Source organism: Desmodus rotundus, chromosome 10 (genome assembly GCF_022682495.2).
Source record: "Desmodus rotundus isolate HL8 chromosome 10, HLdesRot8A.1, whole genome shotgun sequence".
Lineage (NCBI taxonomy): Eukaryota > Metazoa > Chordata > Mammalia > Chiroptera > Phyllostomidae > Desmodus > Desmodus rotundus.
In genome coordinates this window covers 28854346-28870284 of record NC_071396.1, presented here as the reverse complement: position 1 = coordinate 28870284, position 15939 = coordinate 28854346, and the positions used below count along the sequence as shown (strand labels likewise).

Below are 15939 nucleotides of genomic sequence, written 5' to 3'. Positions count from 1 at the left end.
CATGTTGCAATGAATTGCCTTTGAGAAGCATCCCGCCAAGAGCTGCCGATGGCTACTACCTCTGGTCACTCGGGAGCAGGGCACGCCCTGAATGCTGTGACAGGTCACCCCCCAGCTGTGTGCCCTTCGGAACCTGTCACTCCGGAGACAGCAGACATCAGCTGTGTGGTTGTTTGGGGATGAGGACACAGTCTTTTCCTGTTTATTTTTCTGAATGACAGTGTTAATGGGATGTTGCTCACCTCCCCACTGGTTGTTTTGATGTTGTTTGTTTGAAATGTATATTTAGAATGGAATCATCTAAAAAGCTTATCTTGCCAACCTCCTGTTCTTTACAAAGGGAAGTGTCACAAGAATGTGTACAAATAAAAATCTAAGGAAAACAAAAAAAAAAGCCACCTCTCGTTGCTCCTGAAGAGAAAGAATGTTTTTCCAGTAGGTGTTTCTGTGTTTTCTATGTAAACCCTCATGAAAACATACATGTGTTTACACGCATGCTTTTCATGATGGCATGGAATCACTGGGGAGGATACGCAGGAGAAGTTCCAGATCTTTCACCCCCCTGCCCAAACCAGAGCTAGAAGCTGTGAGCAGAGAACCAGAAAGCACGGCGGACGGAGCATAAACTTGCTGGCTGGTATTCACCTACAGCCTGGATGGCTGGCGCGAAGAACGCCACGTCACGGCTGGGAGGGCTGGGGCCAGGAGATGCCCGACTATCCCGTTTGCCTGGGACACGGGACCTTCAGTACTAACACCAGGACAGAGGACTGGTTAGATGCTCTTACCTGTTTGTAAGCTTTTATTAAAAAAAAAAAAATCCATAAGTAGCTGGTGTTCCTCTCGTGCTGGAATTAACACAGTTAATAGATGGGCATTATTTGGTGCAATATTCCAAAATTCATTCTTTCCCAGGTGGCAGCTGAATTTTTCAAAATGTGCTTTTGTTTCTGTGATGCCAAGATATGCTCCAGGCAGTACAGAAAGGAAAGAAAAACATAACATCAGACTCAGTCTGCTCAGGCTGTTACAACAGAATGCCACAGACGGGGAGGCATACACAGTGGGCATTTATCTCTCGCAGTTCTGGAGGAGGAGGCCCAAGGTCAAGGTGCTGATAGCTCGGTCCTTGGTGGAGGCTCTCTTCCTGATTGCAGACAGCCACCTCTCTGCTGTGCGCTCACACGGTGGAGAGAGACCGACTCTGTTCTGTCTCCTTGTAAGGGTGCTAATCCCACGCATGGGGGTGCAAACGCACGGACCGATTACTTCCCAGAGACCCCAATACTCTCACGTTGGGGATTAGGGCCTCAACCTAGGAATCCTGGAGGGACACAAAGGTTCGGTCCTTGGCAGACCTCAGTGTGGTGTGTGTGTAAATCCCTATTCCAGCCATGCCCATCAGAACCCATGTCCTCAACCAGGTGGGATGCTCAGTGAGTGGGGCCCACTCTCCCCCTCCTCTGCACCCTGCCTTCATTCCACAGGCCTGTCGGGGATGGGTGGGGATGGTAGGGGTGGCCTGTGTAGTCACTGTCACATGCCTGAGGAGGACAAGGGACCCTGCCTCTCTGCCCCCCGTCACGGGTCTTTTCAGTTGGTTTCCCCCATTCATTCTTGAGGTAGCCCCCTGCACAAATGGGGCCACAGCGGTTGGGGTTCCCGCCTGGGCTCTGGCGTGTGTGGCACCAGCCTGCGGCCTTGCTGGGTGACGGTTCCCCGGGGGGGAGGGAAGGGACAGTAGTCCCCACACACACCGACCGGCACTTTCAGGCCTCCTTTTATTAGCATTTTATTCTTAATCCCTGTTACCTTCCTCTAGGAAAGGGCTTTTCCTAGAACTTAACTGCTGCGGATCTGACTCCAGACCTGTGCAAAGGGGTATATGAGGGCAGTCAGATGCTGGGGCTATTTTCCTGCACAGGAAGTACTGAACTTTTCCAGAGAAGCTTTTCAGCCACGGTAGTGCTGATGGGTACAAGTTTTTGTTGGCAAGAAGAACCACTCAGGTGGTTTTAAAAAAATGCTTTACAGAAGCACCAGCTCACCCTGAGAGGTCAACCGCTGTCCACACTTGCCCCTCTTGGGGCTGGGGGCGGTCATCTATGGCAGTGCATGGCCAGCCTTGGAAATCTGCACGGTGGCTGTTGGATGATTCCCTCTTCCTGCTGGAGACACGTGTACCGGCACACAGGCACGACTGCAGCTCTGGCTGAGGTGAGGTGGGGTCTCAGTCCACTGCTTGGGGCCTCACCTTCCCCAGCGTGGGGGGCTGGGCCACACTGGGGCAGAAGGCCGGTCTGGCTCTCAGGGCCTGCCGCAGCTTCCCAGCCACGTCGGGGGCCCTGTGAACAAGCGGAGGGTGGTGAATGCGGCGCCCCCACACCTCCGCCCAGGGTCCCCCAGCCTTGGCTGCAGCAAAGACAAACCCAGCAGCTGCCGACATGCATTCCACGAAGGAGCCTCGGGAGGGGATGTGGGTGAGAGGAGAATGGTGGCCCGGGAACATAAAAAAAAATAAAGGTGTTTTCTACAGCTTTCCGGTTCCCGTGACCATTCTCACTGAGCCCAGACTGTCAGCCCTTAGTGGTCTCAGGGAGTGGGGAACCCCAAGGTTGGGCTGAGGGCCTTAGGGGCAAGGGGCCTGGCACAAAAGACAGTGCCCCCTGCTGGCTGTGTGTGGGTCTGCAGCTGCCCAGAGGGCAGACTTGGCAGGCGCCCCTGGGCTCTGCGGGGCTCAGGGAGGTGGGCCACCCCCCGCCACCACCTCCCGCAGCAGAGAGAGGGCCTGCAGCATGAGCTCAGCAGGCTCTGGGGCTCCCACCCCGACAGGCACACCAGGAGCGCGGGGAAGCCTGAGGCAGGCTCCCGCAGGCCACAGAATGCTGAGCCACAATCCCCTGTGGGACAAGTGACCTTCAGGTCTGCAGGAGGACAGATGCCAGCCCACGGTTCGCACATTATGCAAAAGCTAATTCCGTCTCAATATGCAGGCCAGGAAGGTATTTCACAGCTGGGTTTTCCAAGGAGCTGGTCTGGCTTAGTGCACGAGTAATTGGAAGGCAGTTGGCGACACTTGCCGCACGGGTTTCCCCTGTGACACCGGACCACAGAGGCGTGAGAAGCCCGGGAAACCGCGCAGGGAAGGCAGACTCACTTGGACAGGCCGTCCACGGACTGCTGTGTGGCCAGGGTCCTCTTGTCCTGTGCTCCGTATAAGAGGGCCTGAATCTGAAGACACTGCAGAACACCAGGTGGTCAGAGGGAGGCTATGAGAGCGTGCCTGGGGGCATCGTGCAGGAACGCAAGTCTCACTAGCGAGGGGGAAAGAATACTCCCCTCCACAGGCCGCTGCGAGGCCCGGATCAGAGGTCCTCTGGTTTCCCCGGGCAGGGTCTGACCTTCTGCGTGGGCGCTCAGCGGGGGCAGGGAACTAATGAGCTGTTTCCAAGACATTTTATAGAACTCTCTGGGACAACCTGTATGCGAAAATATGCTTAAAGATGATAGTTTTTAAAATAAAGGCAAGAAGATTGGTATCGATGAGATGGTTTCTAGTTTTCTATTTAAAAAAAAAAGATTTATTTGTAGAGAGAGGGGGAGGGAAGGAAACATTGATCCGTTGCCTCTTGTCTGCGCCCCAACTAAGGGCCTGAACCCGCAACCCAGGCACGTGCCCTGACTGGGAATCAAATCCAAGAATTTTTGCTTTGAGGGGCCACGCCCAGCCCACTGAGCCAAGGGGTCAGGGGTCTAGTTTCTCTTTCCAAATGACCCTTGCTACAGCCCAGGCAAGTTTTTTTTTTTAAGTTTTGTTTTTGTAAACAAAGTTTTTATTTTATATGGGCTTTCTGTAATCATCAGTCACTACACAGCAATTCCTTAGGAATTGATTCATTTAGGAGTTACATATGCAGCTTCTGGGCTTCATTTCTCCCTTCTGCTCATTGTCCTTCTGCCACCTGACTGCTTGTACTTGGCCAGGGCGAACTCCAGGAAAAGATAAAGATTCAGCTTGTGCCCCAAATGGCCGAACTAATTTTGAAGAAGAACAAGGTGGAGGAAGGACATTGCTTTGCTGTCAACACCTTTACAAAATCATAGTAATTAAGACGGTGTGGTTTTCACCCAGGGATAGACACACAGACCAATGGAACGTGGCAGAGAGCCCGGCACTTGAGAGATAACAGAGGAGAAGCGGCGGCCTTCAAGGGGCAGGGAGGAAGAGCTGAGCTAGCCGATGAGTGGGGCCCGGACTTCTGGTTTTCCAAATGGAGGGACATGGGCCTCCGCCCCCCACCCCCAAACACAAAAACCACTCCCCGACTGATGGAAGAACTAAATGTGAAATGCAAAACGGGGAACCTTCAATGACAACACTGGAGACTGCCTGTATGGAGAAGCACTTCCCGGTCAAGATCTGCACAAACCAAAATATCTGATAACACTTAACTACATTAAAGCTCCAGACATCTGTGAAGCAAAATTCACCTTACACCACAGGGGGCAAACACAAGTTCCCACGAGCCGAATCCGGCCCTCCACCTTGTTTTATCTGGCCTGGCGCCTTGTTTCTACCCGGCGGCAGCGCCGAGCTCCTTGCCCCCAGTTAAGGAGTAGTTACATGTATACAGTCTTAAAATTACATCCAGCCCTTTGAAGGCAACTGCGAGGCGGATGTGGCCCCCAGGGAAAATGAGTTTGACACCCCCTGCGCCCTTACACAAAGTATACAAAGACAAACCAGTCAGAGGGAAAATATTTGCACAAAACTGCAAGAGGATTAGCATTCATAATATACAAAGAACTCCTATAAGGTAATGAGGGAAACAAATACAACCTCCCTATGGAAAAACGATCAAAAGATATGAAAAGATTATTCAAAGACATTGAAAGTAGAATAACTGCCGAACGTGCTTAATCTCACAAGTCACCAGAAAAACAAACTAAAACTTCTATGAGGTTGCCCTTCACCTATCACACTGCAAAACTTATAGTCTGATAATGGTAAAACCAAGCTTTGTCAAAGATAGGAATGAGCCATAAGTCTTTTGTAGATGAGTAGTGAGTGATTTGCTTATTTTACTAAGGGATAAGTAGATTGTAATGTGCCCATGGGGTGTACGTGTGTGATGTCATACAAATTTTGGGGGGTGTGATTGTCCTTGTAGATGAATATCATGATTACAGACAGAGAAAAGCAAAAGGCAGATGAATGCAAATTATATATATGTATGTTGTACATATAATTTATGTGAAGCTTAAGAAGCATGTGAAAGAAAACCACAGTAAAATACAGTGTGGGAACAACATCAAATTCAGGAGGACAGTCACCTGGTGTGGGTGGGGAGAGGTATAGAGGGAACCTCATGTGGGTCACCTTTTATGTCTTATATTAAATAGTTAGCTCACAGGTATTTGTTATATTCATACTTTTCTGCATATCTGAAGTATTTCATAATGTATTTTTTTTGAGATTTTATGTATTTATTTCTAGAGAGAGGGGAAGGGAGGGAGAAAGAGAAGGAGAGAAACATCAGTGTATGGTTGCCTCTCCCATGCCCCCTACTGGGGACCTGGCCCACAACCCAGGCATGGGCCCTGACTGGGAATCAAACTGGCGACCCTATGGTTTGCAGTCTGGCACTCCATCCACTGAGCCACACCAGCCAGGGCTCATAATGTATTTTTAAAACCTTGAATTTATTTCTCTACATGGTAACAGCTTGAGTCAAACAAAGTGTGAGGGTTTGGGGACTTTGTACTGAACACTTTTTATTCATTCTGATCTGCCACCCTGTTTTAGTGAACAGAAAAGGTTCACTATTTCTCAGTTGAATTATGAAACACCAAGAAGTAGTGAACATTTTCTATCACACTATTTAGCATATAATCCAAATGGCACCAAGGCAAGGATCCCAGCCCCTGGGCCTGGCAAGCCCTGCCCTGGAAATTTAGGAACTGTGAGAAGGTGCTTTGTGGCTTTGAGGGCAAGGAGATGGGGGCGGGTTTCCAACACCCATGACCCTTGAGGAAAACGCTAACAGTGCACAGCCAGGGGAAGCCAGGGGACATCCCCTCATTAAGGCAGTAAAGCTGACTCCACACAGGGCCCAGCAGAGAAGGGCTCAGAAAGGACATCAAGAAGCAAGGGTGCTTTCCCCTCATTCACACCTGTGAGCAGCCCACCTCGGGGCTCACGCTTCTGCCAGAATAGACTTCTGTTTCCTCCACATGGCCAGAGATACCCCCACTCAGCATAACACATCAGCGAAATGTTTCCCTTTGAGGACTTTTGTCATCCGGGAAAACAAAAAGATCACTTGGGGTGAGATGGGGTAAGTAGGGAGGGTGGGGCATGGGGGTCATGCTGCTTTTGGTCAAAAACTGCTGAACGCTCAGCACAGTGTGGGCAGATGCACTCATAAATCACCCATCGTGAAATGGGCAAACACATTAAGAGTCTTCAGAAAAAATTCACCGAAGCCAAACGTAGCCTCTCACAACACCACCAGCTGGTGCACTGACACAGATGGGTTCCTGGAACACTCACTTAGTGGGGGAAGCCTGGACTGCAAGGGACCCGCCCTCTGGAAGATAATTCTGGGTTTGTTTGGGTTTTTTTGGTCCTCTCTCATAATCCTCTTAGATTTGATTTCCAGGAGTTGGGAGAAGTCATTTATGTTGTTATTATTCTTTCATTACCAAGGAGGGAGCTTTCTGCAGGAAGTGAAAGGCAACACTAGCTTGCAGACTGTCCCCAAACAGGGGCCACGTCTATCATGCTCGCCTTTGTCCTAGGGCCTCGCACGGTCCCCAGCACGTAAGTAGATGCAATGTTTGCTGAATGAATGATTCATACTTCACTTGACCCGTGAAGAAACGGGTCAACTGAGGAATTCTTACACGGATCCCAGAGGCGCGGTGGGACCACAGGGTTCCTGGGACACACACATCAGCGGTGGAAGCCTCTAGCAGAGGGGGCTCCGCAGGGGCTGCAGCGGGACAAAGCGTCACCATCGTAACCTGGCAAGTTCACCAGTGCGAACAGTGCTGCTCCCCACGGGCGGCTCTCTCTTAGGAGCCAGGGTAGCTAAGACACAATCTTAAGAATGCGATGTGGACTTTAATCCTTATTTTTGACGTGACTTTGAGTTTTGGGAGACAGGTTTCTAAGGAGCCCTGGAGCCCAGGAAGCTGAGAAGTGGCCATCTGGTTGCTGCTGTCCAAGCGGTGGCTGGCCTCTGTGCCCTAGAGCTCACACCTGTCCCAGGGACAGGGGGGTGGCTCAGTGGCAGCTGTGGGGCAAAGGTCGGGTGACTCAATTTACTCCGGCTTTAGAAAACCACAATAGTTAGCCCTGGTTGGTGTGGCTCAGTGGGTTGAGCGCGGCCTGCAAACCAAAGGGTCACTGGTTCGATTTCCAGTCAGGATACATGCCTGGGTTTCACGCTAGGTCCCTAGTAGGGGGCCTTGCAAAAGGTAACCACACATTGATGTTTCTCTCCCTCTCTTTCTCCCCCTCTTCCCCTCTCTAAAAATAAGTAAATAAAACCTTTTTAAAAAACCCACAATAGTTAAGTACCCCAACTCACAAAGAAGCTTAGTTTCTGGGGGTTTTTAGGTGGGGAGTGGATCTCTGACAACCAGTGGTCATCCCCCAGGGCCGCCTTCACAGCAGCGCCCCCACAGGCGCAGACGGGGACTGCAGGTGTCTCAGCCCTCCCATCCTCCCACAGCCCCCTCCAGCCTCGAGTCAGGGAATCACATCCTAATTTCTTTGGGGGAATTTCAACCAATGAGAGCACTAAGGGAACACGTCCTCTTTGTTAACAGAGGGGGCGCTGCAAGGGCTGCAGATGAAGAACCCTCTGGGGATGAGGCCACCGGACTCAATCACAAAAAATTGAGGAAGGCATAGTTTTTCAGTCCAGCTAAACTTGTGCGATTATGTGTATTTCATCTTTATACGAAACAAACAAACAAAAAAAACCAAAGCCAGAGAAAGGTACATTCAAAACAAAGGACTAATCGCTATTCTTGATGCTAGCCTATGTCCAAGGAGGAGAAATCATCCAGAAACTCATGAATGGGGCTTCTGTTTTCATTCGAATCTCAAGGCTCGTGTTAAGAAAAAAAGACATCAGAACCCCAAACCTGTGGAAGTGTCTAGAAAAACACAAACATACTGTCATTTAATACTGATCTTACAAGGCAGGCAGAAAGGATTCCTTTAGCAATGGACTTGGGGGGACCGAAAGGACAAGCCACAGCGCAATCCATCAGAGAGCATCTTCCTACAGAGACAGGGTCACGCATGGGGGCGCTTGGGGTTCCCGAGCCCTCAGGCCCGGCCTCGTCCTGGCTGCAGCTGCATCTCTGCCACATGCACTCACGCCTGCGGCGGACACTTGCTCAGCCCCTGCGACACGCCTGCCCCGTGCCCGCGTCAGTGATGGAACCGAGCCCAGGCAGGTGCGGGCCTCGCTCCCACCAGGCTTCCAGGGCAGTGGGGAGCCAGACACTGAAAATGTGCATATAAATGTGTCATAACAGCTCATACTAAGAAAAGAATGTGGGGCCATAAAAGAATAAAATGGGGGTGTCGGTGATAGCAGAGGGTGCCCGGGTCACTGCTGGCTGATGCTCAGGTTGAGACCCCCAGGATGGGGAGTCAGCCAGGTGAAGGGTGCCAGGTTGGGGGAGGTGGTGGTGCTGCTGGGGTCCCAGGCAGAGGCTCACCTTGAATGTCTCTTTTACACACACTCCCCAGCAGCTCCCTCACTGGGAGCCCCGAGCCCTGCTGCCCAGGATGGCGGGAAGGCTCCCATGAGAAAAACAGCATTGTGGTGGGAACAAGGGCCCCGGGACAAGGAGGGACACGGGAGGTGAGCAGGACGGGGCGGGCAGCCAGGCACTGCCCTTCCCTGAGTGCCTACCCAGTGCCACTACCTCACTCCTCACCTCTGGGTAGCCAAGGGCTGAGGGTTCGCTATCCTTATCAACATCCCTCGACTCCCCACAACTTGGCTCCATCCCCTGACCTGTCAGCAGGGCTCGCTGGGGCCCACACAGAAGTGAAGTCTGCGTCTGAAAGTGTGAAGCCACCTCTGGGTATCAAAGCTGGACCTGCTTGTGTCCGAGCCAGACAGAGGAAGAGACCCAGATCAGACCCTCTTACGACTAAGCCTCTGAGCTGCCTTTTTTGGCATGTCGCCCCGGTAACCTGGAGCCCGGCCATAGTGCTTGGCCCTTCTGGAGTCAGTGCAGTCCGTACCCGCCGTCTGCTTGTTTAAGGTCACACTGAATTTATGTGGAGGAGTTCTGCCTTTCCCTCCATCCCTGGCTACCCTCCCATAAACTCAGGGTTCTCCTGCCTGCAGGGAGGCACTGACAGACCTCCAGCCTTGGGCCAGGGTTCTGCCCACTCCAGACCTCCATGCTAATGTGGAAACTCATCAGGTACTGCATACTCACCAAGCCACAGGAAGAGTTATGATACCTGGCCTTTTCTGTGGGTGGTCTGTGTGCACCACCAGTCCGTGTGGTGGAGTATGGTGGAGGGCGCAGGGCCTGGGCTGTATATTTAGGGGCCCCAGCCCCAGGAGATCAACCCTTGCTGGCAGGCTGTGGCCCAGGGCCCCGGAGTTCTCATTTCCACCCCGCCTGCGGCAGGTAAGGGATGCTCCCCAGACTCCCCAAGGGAGGTTACGAACGGCGGTGACCTTGATCCCTTTCACCTCAGCTCCCATGCTTATATGACAGCTGATTGACAAAGCTCTGCTAACAAGAGCTTAAGCATCCTTAAGCATGTTTCTCACCTCAAGAAACTGGGTTTTGTATGTGAAATTAATTTCACGGTGGCCTTCCTTCCTTTCCTTCAAAAAGGTCTCGAGGAGGTGGACTGCCACAGCCCAACAGCGGGTTAAACCAAGACGATCAGGTAAAGCAGGGTCAAGGACAAATGAGACTCTTCACATGGAAACCTGGGGGCTGACACGGGGCTCTGTGGGGATCCCAAGCCTGCCCTGGACTCCCTGGTATACAGGGCTGCAAGGAAAACACCACATACGCTGAAGGGAAGAGACGAGTAAAGTGGCCACTGGGGAACAGCAGGGCATGAACTGTGCGTAAAACACTTAGCTGCCCGTCAGATGCGTTTGGCCGGTTGGGGGGAAAGGCTGACACCGATGATATGTTTTCGTGGGTCCTCTCTGGACCCGTGACACATAAGAAGCTTCCAGGGACGGCTTTGTCACCTGTAATCTATGAATAAAAACCACTTTCCACCTCCTTTCTTCAAACGATGTATTAGAGGGGGCTTTGGATGTCTTGGAGAGAGAGGTCACATAAAATTCTGTTAATTCTTTTACGGAAATGCCCACAGCTGTGAAGTAGTCAGGAAGCCGATGGAACACTGGGGATGACAGCACGTAACAGGCAGGCCAGATTAAGAGGGGACCCAGACCTGACTTCGACCTGTCACTGGGGCCAGGACTGGGCCTGAGAGGCTACTGACGGAGGAGACGGCCTTCAGGAATTCTCTTTTGCAGCCTCTCACCTGGATGAAAATGTTGGCAAGGACGCCCATCCTAGAATCAAACCAGGTCTCTCCGTTGCAAAAGTATGTGAACTTCTGCTGTGGAAATTTCCATCTGGAGCCCGTGGAATTCTCTCCCCCTCCCCACCAACCTCCAGGCACAGGCCTCTGGAAGACATCATTAACACAGTTTTCCTCTCAGTAATTCGATCCCGCTGTCTGCTTTGTGTCTCAGGCCTTCCTGATTTTCCTGCCCTGGGGACCAGGCCCTGGCTGTTCGGCACAGCAGGGCGTGCACATGTGGAAAGGCCTGTGTTTGGTGGTTCCTGCACCAGAGCTGAAAAAGTGGGGGGCTGAAGCTGTTGTGATAAAAAACAAGAGGAAGACTGGGCCAGGAGCTTGCGAAAGCAGCAGCCGGCTCTGCAGAGCTCATGGCTAAATATGGCATTTGGGAATGTCCAGTTCCGCAGCGGATGGGAAAGGCCTGCTTCCAGCCCCTGTGCACCCTGCTGTTCAGGGAGTGGCCAGCCCTACCTCCTACAGGCACACTTGGGGGACTGGAAACGAGGTCTGCATGTACCGCAGTGCGCTCCACCCACGGGGACACAGGTTCAACCCTTTCTCTCAGATGCTGGCAGGTGGCCAGAGAGCTTTAAAATGCCAAAGCCTTTGTTTTCAGACTGGGAGGTAAGGAGGCCAAACTAAAGGGAAACAATGTCGCCCGCTTCCACTGCAGGTTTCAGAAGTGATGAAACCTGAGAGTTTCTTGGAATGGAGCTGATTTTCAGCGCTGTGGGTGGGCACGGGCTGGTTTGGTGACTCTCAAGCTTCCCCCAGGAGCATGATGCAGACCTCTGGGCCCTGGACCCTTGCCCCAGGCTCTGGTTCAGAAGGAGACCCTGAAGCAGGGGGTTGAAGACCCACGCTTCATGAACTACTGGTATAAAGGAAAAAGGTGGGCTTTTTTTTTTTTGGAGTAACCAGCCCATAGACAATTTACTTGCTTAACTCCTAAGGGCCCCTTGTCAGTAGAGCAAGACTAGCAAGCTCTGACCTGCCAGACTTCTGTGGGGATCGAGAGGGATGTATAAGCTGCCCTTGGCAGCAGCGAGCCCGCCCTAAGCACGTGGTCAGTCATGGTACCAGCCCTGCCGGGCCAGAGTCAGCAGGGCCTGTGAAGGTCTGGGTGGCCCCTGCTCACGTTTCTTGTGTGTCTACTACCATCTGCTGCCTCCCCCCATTTCCTGGGGCCCCCTCCCACCTGGACTTGAGTGGCTGGGCTGGACCTTCAGAAGAGCTTTTCCCTGTTCACCCCCACTCCTCGGGGGAGAAATGAGCAAGGGGAAGGAAAGTGGAGAGGCCTGAGGGCCGGGAAAGCTCTGTCTTCTCCTACCTCTCGTGCTCTTGGGCACCTGCCCTCTGCACCCGGCAGAGCCTGGCGCTGATCCAAGCAGCCCCACGCACCTCGCCTTGTCCCACCCCCAGAACAACTGCAGGCGGGTCGGAGGGCGCATGTCATCTCCATCTTACAGAGGAGAAAACTGAGGCCTCTTGGTCCACTTCTTGGGCCACTCCACTACATTCTCAACCATCCTCGCAGGGATTTAAAAAAACATAACAAAACCCAAATCCAAATATAGGCCTCTTGTGCCCTGCCTTAAATTCCCTTGACAGCTCCCAGCTGCTCCGAGCAAGGTTTGGACAACTTTCCTGCAAAGGGCCCATGGTTACCATTGCAGGCACTGTGGGACAATGGACCAAAATCCAGGCTACTAGGTAACGAGAGAAAATGCTCCACCAAGTGTATCAGTGAAACTCAGAATGTAATAATGAGCACTGCCTTTCATAACCTGGTTCTAAGGAGGAGAATGGATTTTTTGGGGGGAGAAGGGATAACATCTCCATTGGGGTTCAGAGTCAGTGTTCCCCACCGTCAGCTCAGTTTATACCACCTATAAAATGACTGCAGACGGTATGATCACCCGTGAGAACCACGGTAAACTCGTGGCACATACGAAAACAGGCGGTGGGCTGGGTTCGGCCTGCAGATGCTGCCATCGGGGACCGCTGCCTGAAGGGTCGAGTCTCAGCCCCCGAACCTGCACACTCGGCTGCAGAGCCTCCCTCTCTGACAGCTTCTTAAACAGGTTCCACTCTCTAGCCCCCCGCCCCACCTCTACCCCGGTTCCAGCCTGGGAACCCCTGCCTCTCCCAGGCCATACTCTCTCCAGGGCTGTGCATTAAATACCTTCCCTGAACCCCTGTGCCCCCATCCAGCAAACAGTGAGAGAAATCCAAATATAAACTAAGATATTATAAAGGGAAAGTTTTAAAAGTTCATGGGAATACTTTGCAAATCTCTATGCCAATCAATCTGAAAATGTAAATGGAATAGTTACCCGGAACAATACAGGTCACCAAAATGACCCCATTAGAGATAAAAAGCATCAACAAACCAATTTTTTTGTTGAATAGAGAAAATTGTCAATCAAGTTCCCCATAGAGGAAGTACTAGCCCTAAAGAGTTCACAGGAAGTACAAACCTGTAAGGACTAGATAGTTCTAATGCTGCACAAATTCCTTCAGCACATAGAAAATAGAGGGAAACTTCCAAATTATCTTCATGAAGCAAATATTGATACTGAAAGAAATATAAATATTGGTTCAAAGATCTTAAAATAAATATTCACGAACATAATCAAGCTCATACTAAGAAAATAATTCAATAAGACCAAGAGCATCTATTCCAGGGATGCAAGGTTGGTTTCAGACTACAGTAAAATGCACTATATTAAGTGATCTAAGAAGAATCATCTGATTATCTCCACCAATGCTTGAAAAACATTTTTAAAAATCCAACACATTTCTAATTAAAAAAACTACTTATGAAAATAGAAGATGGCTACTTCCTTAACATCATAAAATATGTAAACTTTAGTCCTGAAGCCAGCATCTACTAAATGAGGAATCAATAGAGATGAGACATTTCTGCTGAGATCAGGAACAAGACAAGGATGCTTACTATCTCCACTACTATTTATTATTGTACTGGAGGCATGGACCAATGCAATTAGGCAAGAGAAATCCATCAGAGCCATAAGAATTGAAAAACAAAAAGTAAAACTATTTGCAGATGATGTAATAGAATAGCTGGTAAACCTGAGAGAATCAATTCTCAAATCAGTTCAGCCAAGAAAAGAAATAAGTAAGTTAGCATAATATAAAATTAATATAGAGAAACCAAAGTCTTCACACACAATAAAATAACCAGATGAAAGTTATAATCATGGATAAAACTCCATGTACAATAGTATTAAAGAAGATGAAATGTTTAGAAATCAACCTAATAACAAATGTGCAAAACCCTATAAAATGTACACTTTAAAATGTGCCTAAATGATACAAAAGTAGACCCCCAACAAGTAAAAAGAAATCCCTGTTCTTGAGTAAAATGACTCACCATGTGATAAAGATGTCAGTTCTCCTGAAGTTCATTGATAAATAACACAGGCCTCCTAAAAATACCACCAAACTTTTTGTGCAGTTAGATGAGTGGACACTAAAATCCGTGTGGAAGATAAACACTCTAGAATACCTAGAAAAGCTGATATTCTAGGGGGAGAAAACCCAAGAGCCGTGTCTAGTCCGACCACCAGACATTAAATCATGCCATGAAATCTCTACAATGAAGACAATGAGGAACTGGCATTTGAAAAAACAGAGATCAGTGGAGCAGGACAGAAATGCAGAAATAGACTCAAGGACACATAGAAATGTAGTATGTGATGAAGGCGTTATCTCAAATCACTGGGCTCTTTAGTAAGAACGTGCTGGACAACTGGGCAGCCATTGAAAAAAGAAAGATAGCGTTAGATCCATACCTCACACCATCCACACAAATGAACTCCAAATCAAAACAGAAATAAATATGTAAGTGCTAGAAGGACCCACAGAAGACTTCCTCTATAAACTGGGTATACAGAGAGAGCACAGTAAAAAAGATTGATAAATTACACTACATAAAAATTAAAAATATATTTGAATGGTAAAAAATAATTGATAATTCAATAAAAAATTATGTGTATTAGAGGATTACTAATACTTTTACCGAAAAAGTGTTAGTTTAAATCAACTACAAAAGCTAAGTCATCTTATGTAAATAGGCCACTTATTAAGGACCATTGATTTTATTTATTTTTTTAATCCTCACCCAAGGATACATTCATTAATTTTAGAGAGAAAGGGAGACAGAGAAAAATCAACGAGAGAGAGAAACATCGGTTGGCTGCCTCCCATATGCACCCCAGCAGGGGATTGAACCCATAACCTAGGTATGTGCTCTGACCAGGAATCATACCCATGACCTTTTGGTGTACAGGACAACGCTCCAACCCACTGAGCCCTCCGGCCAGGGCTTATAAAGTTCCAGTTAAAAAGCGCACAGTGGAGGGAGGAAAGCAACCCGAGGGAAGGAGAGAGGCTCTTCCTCTGCTGTAGTGTCGCGCCAGGCTTACCTTGCTCAGTTTCTTGTGGGCCCCGCTGAGGTTCCCCTGCGCCAGGTCGGCCCCACCCAGGAGCCGGTACGTCTCTGCTACCTCGGGACTGAGATCACCGAACACCCCCACTTTGGCCTCCAGGGATTCTCTCAGGATCGAGGTTGCTCTCTGTGACGGGAACAGAAAGCTCTCTGGTTACAGAAGTTCCAAGACTGATGAAGGTCAAGGTCTCTGAAGAAAGTGATGTGGCTCACGGGTATTTTCCCTTTTGAGGACAGTGGGTTTGGGTTGACTGTCTCAGGAGCAGAGCCTACTTTCCCCTGGTTAAATAGGAGACAGAAGTGACCTCCATGGAGTGGGGGGAGGTGTGAGGCATGAGGAGAGAATTCATAAAGACACGCGGAGAAAAAGCCACTCCAGAGATGACAAGAACCCATTTGAGCTGAGTAGTAAGAAAAAAAGGGGCATGGATGTGTCCTCTGGGTGTGAAGAGCTGTGCTAAAGAGCTGACATGTGTGACCTCACTTAATTCTCATGGCCTCCTTCAGGCAGGACTGTTATAACCCTCGTTTGACAGAGGAGGAAACGGAGGCACAACGCTGCCAAGAAACTTGCCCCGAGTCGGACAGCTCATCGGTGGCAGAGACAGGATCTGAATCGGCCAGGGACTTTCGTCCTTTCAGGTGGCAGGGTGTCCTCCCTCTGGGCACCGTGACATTCTCACATCAGTAAGAACTACCATTTCCTGTCACTTACCCATTGACGGAACATCCCGAACCTATTGCAGGGCTCTCTATTTCTCATGAGCCATCATTTATGAAACCAAAAGCAAACATTCCAACACGCTAAAACATTAAATATAGTTGACATGTTGTTTGGGTTATCTGATTTATTTATACCGAC

General features: G+C 49.9%; 1 protein-coding gene across 7 annotated transcripts in view; it reads right to left on the bottom strand.

Moving 5' to 3' along the window:
- Positions 1-628: 628 nt before the first annotated feature.
- The window catches only part of TTC23 (tetratricopeptide repeat domain 23), a 53818-nt gene continuing 38507 nt past the window's right edge, over positions 629-15939 (bottom strand). For 6 of the 7 annotated variants that reach the window (XM_045196522.2, XM_045196518.2, XM_045196521.2 and 3 more), the window contains exons 9-11: positions 15055-15204; positions 3158-3240; positions 629-2345 (exon numbers count right to left, since the gene is read on the bottom strand). In XM_045196522.2, coding sequence (XP_045052457.2) covers positions 2231-2345; positions 3158-3240; positions 15055-15204 — 348 coding nt within the window. In that variant the 3' untranslated portion in view covers positions 629-2230. Of the gene's footprint in view, positions 2346-3157; positions 3241-3263; positions 3480-15054; positions 15205-15939 lie in introns of those variants that run through there. The other variant, XM_045196523.3, reaches the window with a different exon arrangement.